General features: G+C 29.8%; 1 protein-coding gene across 1 annotated transcript; it reads right to left on the bottom strand.

Moving 5' to 3' along the window:
- Positions 1-4,780: 4,780 nt before the first annotated feature.
- LOC103308307 lies at positions 4,781-6,895 on the bottom strand. Its single transcript, XM_008181455.1, has one exon. The coding sequence runs from the start codon at positions 6,893-6,895 to the stop codon at positions 4,781-4,783; it is 2,115 nt and encodes a 704-aa protein (XP_008179677.1).
- Between the last annotated feature and the right edge of the window lie 3,876 nt (positions 6,896-10,771).

Raw genomic sequence — 10,771 nt, forward strand, 5'->3', positions numbered from 1 at the left:
CGCGCAACAGTCGGGTAACACGATGAGGCATGCAATCCGAAAACTGTGACTTTGAGTGTCTAGCGTTCTTTCCTCATCTGGTGTAATACACTAATACCTTGTCCTACTGCATGTCAGGTTCTTTTTTGAATGTATAAACAATATGGAAATGCGAATAATTGTAATCGAATGTCTAGCTATCAATCATCACTGTATACAAATCTTTGAGGGATAGGGCATTCGCGTATGGTGGTTAGATGCATTATGCATGTAACGTCGCATGCCCGGTTCTTTTGTGCGAGCAAAAAGAATAAATGCTTAACGAAAACGGTAATTGTGTGTCTAGCTTTCAGTCCTCAACCAGTACAAATTTGTACGTGTGCTGGGCATACCTACTAACGTCGATAGTCTGATATTGCATATTTATATTATTGTAGGAGAAAATGTTAAAGCCGAATGTCAAGTGAATAAAAAGGTTAAGTAGTCGATTTAAAGGCAACCATATCTTCCAGGTATGTAAGTGTCTGGTTGCGAACGACCTGTGCGTACCAAGTGAAATTAAAACGTTCCATAAAGCTAATTAAATGCTCTAAATTACTTATATAGACACTTGTAGGTGTGGTGTACCTATCATAACATTATTATCCCAGACAACAATTTCGTAACATAAATGTTATTATAATTTTAATACTTGATTAAATTGTGAATATTTCAATTGTTATGTTATTATAACATTATTCAATGTTTAAATAAATAATATTGAGACAAAAATATTACTTAAACGTGCTCATTATGGTTTTTTTTATAATATTTAAATTAAAACTACATAAGAATATTATAATAACATAAATTTATTAACTTAATAAAATATTATTTTGCAAATATTCTTTGTATGTTTTGAGTTTGTTAAATTTACAATATTTTGATTATAACTTCAAAAAAATATTTCCTGAACAATAAACAAATAATTTACTATAACAATTCTGGATGTTATACTAACGTTTCACAGTTGTTATATTTTTAAGGCAATATATTTTAATAAAAGCATTTTTATTTTGCTTCAGTTATGTATAGTTATGTATTATCATTAATCTTTTATGATTTTACAATTAGCTCACAAACACAGTCTTAGTTTATAGTATTATACACTCATATAATTTACAGTGTATTGTCTACTGTCTAGGATAATACAATATATGCTATTGTGACGGACATTTAAATAAAACTATACTAAATATATTATACGAGGGGATCGAGAGAAAAAATCATGAACCAATCATTGCTAACCATTACTGAGCATGCGCTGGGACTTAAAATATATTTATAGTGATTACACGTTATCAACTTTTTTCAAACTTCGTCTAGAGCCTAGACCATGATATTATGAAATATTGAATATAGAATGACACATGAATCAGTTTTCAGAATTGCCTCTACCACAGAAAAAAAATTAACATATGATGTTAGTAAAGTGCAAGATATTTGTGACACAGATAATTGTAAATTGAAATACCGTCTCTGTAATATTTGTACTCATATATTTATTTGTGAATGCCCTGATTTTATTATTCACTCGAATATTTGTAAGCATATTCATCTTATTGTACAGTCAGAGAAAGATTTATTTCAGACTGTATTCACGCAGCCTGTTGAACCGACCAAAAATGTTGATACTTTGGAAAAAGTTCTTGTAAATCAAGAAAACATAGAACCAATTGAAAAAGAAAAAAAATTAATCATTGAAATATTAATGGTTAGTGTTGGCTTATTGAAATCAAGTGATTATTCAATAGAAGAATGTACTGTCATGAAACATAAAGTTGATTCACTACTAGATACTATAAGAGGGAAAAAAAGGAAGTTAACAGATACAACTAATTGTGAGCCATCCAATAAAAATATTGAAAAATAATTTCGAGTTGTACAAAAAAAAAAACAATCGGCCACTTCAACTTAAAAACACTACCATTTCACTTGAAAGAATTGTAGTAAAACGCAGTTTCAAAACTCCTATAGCAGCAGGAGAACAAAGAATCATATTACACATTCATAATACCAATGACCATTCATATTAATCAAATAATTTATCTAACCAAAAAAATTTGATCATGATAGTTTATAACATAATAATTGCTTATTTTATAAATGACAGGTATAATATAATATACCTACTAATTGTAATTGATATATAACTTAAGCCTTTAAATATAAACTACTGAATAATATGTAATATTGTGATAATAATATGTAAATTAATATTAATTATAATATTAAAAACAGTTACATTTGGTATGGCCTTATATTTTAATAATAGCACCAAATAAATATTCCAAGTTCTAATAAAATATTTGAAAGGTACCTATGTAGGTACAATGTTTATTCTGTAATACAACCCACAAGTTATTTTAACATTAAGAGCAGTACAACTGGAAGTATTTGAAAAAAGCCCTTTTGCCAAATTTTTTTTCATTTGCTTATGACTTGCTAATAACTGAATGATTTTTAACTAAAATTAATTCGGGTTAGGTACAAAAAAATTATAATATTATAAATATTAAATTTTTCACATAATTTATATATTTATAAAGAAAAAGGTCATTATAATATTAGGATGTACATATACCGCATATCGCAATAAATAAATAATATACTATTGCGATTTGCGGATACATACCTATTACAATTTATATACTACATACCATAGTACCATTGATTATATAATATTGTGTATAATATACAAGCAATACCACAGTGGCAATTATACTATATAAGTCATAAACATAAAGACTAAGTTGATAACGTGTAATCACTGAATATGATTGGTTCATGATTTTTGCTCTCGATCCCCTCGTATATATAATGCGTTTGTTTAAGACGATGATTTAATCAGAGCATCCATACAATTTAAAATACATTATATTTTTAATTATTTTAACACTTAATATATAGCGATATTTAATCCAATTTGCGTGCATTGAGTACGAAACTGCTGCTATAGTTGCTACCAACTAATTTGCAAATTGTCCACTAGGTGGCGTCGTTTTCCGTTGTAATAAATTGTTATTTGAAATTATTGCGGCTGAGCTTGTGTCACGGATATAGATACTATGGTTGCACAACGAACAATAATATGACGGCGCCAAATGTTCTTATCAAGTTACATAAATACATACATAGTATCCATACAAAAAAAGTCGCGACATACTAGCGTTCCACCGTGGCTAGGTAACCCGGTTTGGTTACCGTACCTTAGTAGTAGTTGTAGAGGGCGCTAGTAAAACGCGACTTTTTGTCAGAATTGATAAGAACATTCGGCGCCGCTCAGCACTGTGATCCAATATGGGCCGTCGTGCAACCATAGTATCTATATCCGTTGCTTGTGTAGTATAAAATCCGCATGACAGCAGCGCGTATTGGTCATCGAACGTTCTAGACGGACTCCAGGAACCGAGATCGTGCGTTCGTGCGATACCCGTCAAAGCGCTTATCATAGATCGATCGAAGCAGTCCGTGCGGGGAGCGTTTTAAACAAAAGTTAAACTGGACTGATAGACATCACCTCATCTTTATTCTATGGACATCACCACAGTTAACAATTAACATACTTATTACGTGCTGTTTTTTTCTGTGTCACCTTGTGTGTTTAAATAGTTCAAACGCGACCCGCGTCTAAGCGTCTTTCTGCTTTTGTTGTCGTATTGTGCATTTGTTCGTCGTGTACTCGTGTGTGATAATAACCCGTCGATAGCATTTTTTATTCAGCGCTTCTCCGTGTGAATATATATTTTTTATATTTCTGTGGCGGTTTTTAAGGTTAGCCGTACCTAGTAAATGTTTACTTGTGTTCCATCACCATACTACCGGCACGTGACAAACTTTAGGTACTCACAATTCGCATGTACGTTCGCTGCTGGATCAGTTGTTTTGTTATTGTTTTATTACGAGTTGACGAATACCTACAAAGCTGCAGTAAGTTATTTTTCACAACAATATATTATAATATCAACACAAGTTTAGGTAGGTACCTATTTATTATAATATTATTAGAATCATATTATTAGCGAAAGGTAAAAGATATTTTATTAAAAATGATTCGAAGTGCACGTACAAAACGTAGAAAAATTAAGAATGAGATTGACATAATAATTGAAAGTAATTTGTATGAAACTAATAGGGTAAAGACACCAGTGAATGCCAGTTTAAACAATATGCCACTTTCTAAAATTTATTAAAATTTCAAAAATAATGTTACAATCTTGACTATAAGATAAAATAAAAGGTGGTTTTCTTATGTATTTAAATTGATCAAAGATATGGTTTACTTAATGGATTATATGATAACATTTTTGATAATAAAAAAAAAAAAATAATGCCCAGCGTATGCCACAAAAATCTAGTGTATGACATACATATTACCAATGAATGTCACTTAAATAACATTGTATATTTTTAATATAATTTTAACAAAACAACCACTTAGGTAAGAAAAATCATGAAATTAATTTTTTATTTGATATAACTAAGTAATAAAAATACAAAACAAAACAATATTTAACAATTTTTTATGTAAAAAATAAATATCAAATTAAACTGTTAACATACCTAGGTTACCTACCTAGTTACACTTAAAAATAATACAAATGTACCTACCTAATTTAATATAACAAATTAATAACAATACAAAACAAAACAATATTTAAAACTTTTTGATGTAAAAAATAAATATCAAATTATAGGTTACCTACCTAGAAAGTTAGACTTAAAAAATAATTTAGGAACTTCAATAGCCATAGTAAGTTTATCACATATCATTTTCGATTTCCTCCATTTCAGTATCACTGTCATTAGTATCAATAATGTCGTCAGATGTCACACAAAACTGACAAATAAATTCTGTTTCTTCACTACTATCACACTCCTCATCAAGTCCAGAACCAAATTCTAATAAGTGTTTTTTTGGTACACAATCAATATGGAATTGACACTTGCAGCCATCACACTCAATCCACTTTCTGCTTATACCTCTAATGTTTTCCGACGAATACCGAGCTTTGCAAATTTTACACGTCCAATCTTCTTCTTCATCATTGACTTCCTGATCTTTTTTATCATTCTTATTCCATGTTGGTTTCTTCCTTTCAGAGACTTTTTTATTTTTATCTAATTGTTTTTCTTCTCTTTTCTTTTTTCTCTCTTCTTTTTGTTGTTCCATCAATTTTATTTTATTCATTTTATTCTCTTCATACTCCCGAAATTCTTTTGACGTGACCACTGCTGGTAAATTGAGACGTCGACGACATTTCCCAGTTTTTTTAGGGGATTTAGGCCATAGCAAATTCCTTTTGAAAGGAGATGGCACACTTGTACCTTGATCTGATGGTGATATAGCTTTTGCTAAGTCATCTTGCCTTTTTTCAGTAGATGTTGGTAATGTAATAGCATTATTACCTTCATTATTTACTAAAATTATATCATTGATTGTTTCTTCCTTATCCAAATCAACAGAAACAGAAACATCCATGTTATTTACCAAAACTTGACTTTTTTGCCATAGTTTAAATAAAGTTTTTTGTTCTACATCTAATTCTATAACATCTAATTTAGGATCATTGAAAGTTTTCACTAGATCACCACCTAATAGATATTCTAGATACTTATTTCCTGCTGCATAGTTTTGTTTCAATGTGGGACAATCACTACCATTTTGCACAGTTTGAATATGTTGGACAGTTCTACATTTGGAGTAATCAATGGCATCTGGACACCATGGGAAAAGACCACAGGCACGAAAACCATTTACAATTGTTTCCTTTTTTAATCTGCCATTCACCACTCCCTCAAGCATAGGAGCAAAGTCTTTTTTTGTAAGTGACATGCCTGAATTGCTCATTCTCCACTGGTGAACCTCTTTGGCCCATTCTTTTTTCAGTGGCCCAAAGACACTCACATCGAGGGGTTGAAGTATATGGGTTGCATTTGGGTATAATGCTAGAATAAAAATTCCATTTTCTGAGCAAAATTTACTTAAATGATAAGTTAGGTGAGATACATGACCATCTAAAAATAATGCGACTGGGAGAGTTATTTTATTTTTAAGTAGCCATGGGTGGAAATAATTGACAATATATTCATTAAAAACCTCTCCAGTTATCCATCCCTTATCGGATTTAGCTATAGTCCAATCTTCACAGACTGTCTGAGCAATTCCAGATGGCAATCTTTTACCAGGAAATACAATCATAGGAGGACCCATAGCAGCAGCAGCTGATACCATAATGAGCACAGTTATAGATGTTTTTTCATTGTTGTCACATATTTCATACACATTTTTTTCCCCTTTCATACATAAAACTTTTTGTCCATCAGGGCATAACATAAATCCACTCTCATCGCAGTTAAATACACGGTGGGGATTTTTTAAAATATCTAAAACGTTTTCCTGTGTAAAATATTGTTCAATTTGTAAAAACCAACCACGTATATTCATTTCAGAAACTAAGGCTCGAGATTTAGTGAGTTTTTCGACTGTTCGTTCTGCCACTTCTGGATGACGTTTTAAAAATAATTGCATCCATTTTTTACCTGGCCTACCATTTTTGAAATTGTTAGGAATATCTAAATCTTTTACAAGTTTTGAAACTGAGGTGACCAGATCATATTTCACTATAGGAAATCCTCTTTTTGCTACGGCAATAATCCAGTTAACTAATAACTCTTCGTACTTAAGGTTAAGGGTTGGGGGTGGGCCCATTCTTACATCTATAGAGGTTTTACCATCTATTATTTTTCTTAATGTAGAGCGAGGTACATTAAACTGTTGTGAAGCCTTAAATGGATTTATTCTACCAGACTTCACTGCTTCTATGGCCTTAAGCATATTGCTTTTATCATACTTAAACCTTGGTTTAGAACTCATCTTACTTTTTATTTGAGTCAGTTAATCAGAAAATCTAAAAAAATTCAAAAATAAGTTTACAGACTTGGTACACCACAAAATAACAATGTGGCATTTATTGGATATTGTGTAATAACCAGTATATACCACTATGTGACATACACTAGGTATGTAGAGTTTACCAGTGAATAACAGTGAAATGGCATTCACTGGATAAAATGAAAATTTTGATTTAGTAAATGCCAATAAATATAAAATTGTCATGAACCTGGTTTTTTTTTACCTTTAACACATTAAGCATCGAACAAATCGACTGCTTTCGTCATGACCATTCTAACAATGTATTGATAATATAAATTATATTAATACTCACCGAGATTAAAATTGATAAAGAATATCCGGTTCCGCTCGCAGCTGTTATTTTTTTTTTTAACAATTCATATTGTAGTGGTATCATACACAAACATGATAACGAAAAAAAATCTTACAAAAATAATTTTGGGGTTATGATTGTTATGTTAGTATCAATATTTTTGTTATAATTTCCTGAATGATTAGGTCCAAGTGTGATTATTGTATGTATTCAGGGGTGCTTAATATTAATGTTAGTAAATACAAGTGGCATTAATTGGTATGCTGGCATTAACTGGTGTCTTTACCCTAATTGTGAAGTTCTAAATGCTGAAAATGAAATGTATAATAAAAGTGAAATTAAATCTAATGTATCTCATCAATCAATTAATAATGATGTGTCATCAACTAACTTCAGTTCAACATCAACAGTGAAAGCTGATTTGCAAATATAATATTACCACAAGATACTATTTTTAGTAAGATTCCAACATTAGATAAAACCGTTTCTGAACAATATAATATTCATAATAGTCCTCTAAATAATCTTACTCCTGATCTTATAATCTTGGACTTTTTGTCTGACTGGGCCACAACATTTAATATACCACAGAATGCTGTTAGTGGATTATTAAAAGGTTTAAAAAAACATACATGTTTTAGTCACTTTCCAGTTGATTGCAGAACACTTTTAGACACGCCTAAACAGACATCATTTAATATTCAATCTGTAAAGCCAGGATCATACTTTCACTTTGGTTTAGCAAAAGGTATATTAAGATATGCGTCATCAGATTTAAAATCAATTAAATTGGCAATTGGTATAGATGGATTACCCATATCAAAAAGTAGTGGCGGACAACTTTGGCCTATTATGGCTTATATTATTACTGATCTCCCTTTACCTAAAAAAGTTTTTCCTGCGGGAATATATTATGGTTTTGAAAAACCCAAAGACAGTAATGAGTTTCTATTAGATTTTGTAAATGAAGCAGTTAATCTTATTAATAATGGAATTAATTTAAATAATGTTCATTTAGAAGTTTCCATAAATAGAATTTGCTGTGATACTCCAGCAAAATCTTTTATTTTAAAAACTAAGGGTGATTCGGGTTTTTCATCTTGTACAAGATGTTGTATAGAAGGTGAATATACAAATAATAGAGTTTGTTTTCCTTATTCATGCATCAAATCTATGGAAAGAACTCATGAAGATTATTTATCCGGATTAGATGAAGATTATCATATTTCTAATGAATCCAAGTCAAATTTAATAGAACTGCCCAATTTCGACGTTGTAAAATCATTTCCTTTGGACTATATGCACCTGGTTTGTCTTGGGGTTATGAAGAAATTGTTACTTCTGTGGATTAATAAAGGTCCTCTAACAGTTCGAATTCGTGCCAAGAAAATGGACGAATTATCAAATTTGCTTTTGTCTTTAAATACCTGTTTACCATCTGATTTTGCACGAAAATTAAGGGGTATGCAGGAAATTATGCGCTGGAAAGCTACCGAATATCGTATGTTTTTATTATATATAGGACCTATTGTACTTAAAACAGTTCAAAATGAAAAATGTTATAATCATTTTATGATATTAAGTATCTCAATGATAATACTACTAAGTCCTGATTATAAATATTTAATTGGATATGCTCGTAAATTATTAGATTATTTTGTACATAAATTCCAACTAATTTATGGAAATCATTTAATATCACATAATATCCATGGCCTCCTTCATATATGTGATGATTATGATCAGTATGGCCCTCTAGATAGTTGTAGTTGTTTTGTATTTGAAAATTATATAAAAGAATTAAAATCATTGATTAGAAAGCATGAAATGCCTTTACAACAAATTGTTAACCGGTATTTTGAAAAGTATTCTAATGCAAATGATAATATTAATATAAAATATACTAATACTTCAAAACAAATTTTTGCTGAAAACCCTGTCTTTCAAAAAATTCATACAAATGGTCCATTAATTGAAAATGTAAGAGGACTTCAATACTATAACTTATCATTCCAAAGTATAAAAATTAAAATTAAAAAAGAAAATGATTGTTTTATTTTAACAAAAGACAAGCAAGTTGTAAAATGCCTTAATATTATAGCCAATGACGGTGAAATATTAATTTTGGGAAAATATTTTAAGTCAGTTTTGCCATTCTTCAGTGAACCAATTAATTCTTCTAAATTAGATATATTTTTAGTTGAAAATCTTTCAGATAATATAAGAAGTTGGAAAATGTCTGAAATTAGTAAAAAAGTTATGATTTAAAAAAATGAAAATCAGTTAGTGGCTATGCCAATTTTACATTCGTCTATTTAATAGTTTCATCATTAATGATATACCTATTGTCCTATTATACTACCTATATTAAAGAACATAATAATTTGTAAATTTCTGTGATATACCCAATCGTCAATACCTACTTAATAAAGGTACCTACAGATAAGGTTAGATGACTTGCATATGTTATTAAAATGTATATTATTCACTTGTACATTTATTCAATTATATAGTAATTTTAAATATCAGTTCTTAATATATTTTATATTTAATATGCTTATAATGCTACATTTTTACTGTTAACAGTTATGTACAAGTATAAATCCAAAAGCTGTTTTGTTAGTACCTATTCGTTTAATTATTATGTACCTGTATAAAGATTCACAAGTTTTACATTTGCGGTTATTAGATGTCAAGGTGGATCATTATCAATTTTACTCAAGATAATAGCATAGAAGCAGTTCCTGACTCATGGGCTTTCAAAGGACGATGTGCTTGGCCCAAAAATTCTAAAATGGTTAAAAAATCAATAGAAAAACGAATCAAACCAAATAAAAGCGATTTCTTCTTTTTGCCTGCTCGGAAACTCGGAAATCAATCATATAGTATGTATACATTTTAATTACTATTTATATTTTTTATTAATTTACTCTAAGGTGACATATTACTTTATTAGGTTCATTATCTCAAGCCAGATTAAAATCTGAAACTCAAATCTGACCTTGAGAGTACAGAGGATGATGATGGTTGTTTAAATAAAAGACTGCAAACTTGAAAAGTTAAATCTTTAACAAAACTTACAGAAGATGCTGCAGTTGTTCCTCGTGAAATGCCCACTAGTTGTCCTCGTTTTAAGGATTATATTTCTGGTATACACACATAATTTTTAATAAATACATTTTTATTATATTTGTAATTAATTTAAGTAAGGTCATGGCTTTTTTAATTTTTGGTTTTAAAATTACAAATTAATTAATAATATATATGTATTACATGTTAGGTAACACTTTTAAATATAAAATAATTTTTTAATTAATTCGGAACAATAAAATTCCATACATTTTTAGAACATTCAGAATCAAACCATTCATCTAATAATAATCCCAACAAACCTACAGAAGATAATTTATTGCTTGATAACTTATTGCTTGATGACTTAATGCTTGAATGCAACGATAATAAATATGACTCAGACAAAGATCCCCCATGGACCATGAAATGTGGGAATAATGGTGTATTTCAGC

This window comes from Acyrthosiphon pisum, unplaced genomic scaffold (assembly GCF_005508785.2).
Source record: "Acyrthosiphon pisum isolate AL4f unplaced genomic scaffold, pea_aphid_22Mar2018_4r6ur Scaffold_20734;HRSCAF=21985, whole genome shotgun sequence".
In the NCBI taxonomy this organism is placed as follows: domain Eukaryota; kingdom Metazoa; phylum Arthropoda; class Insecta; order Hemiptera; family Aphididae; genus Acyrthosiphon; species Acyrthosiphon pisum.

Excerpts from the sequence above, each read along its gene's own strand:
- LOC103308307 (XM_008181455.1), bottom strand. The coding sequence starts at position 6,895 with ATGAGTTCTAAACCAAGGTTTAAGTATGATAAAAGCAATATGCTTAAG.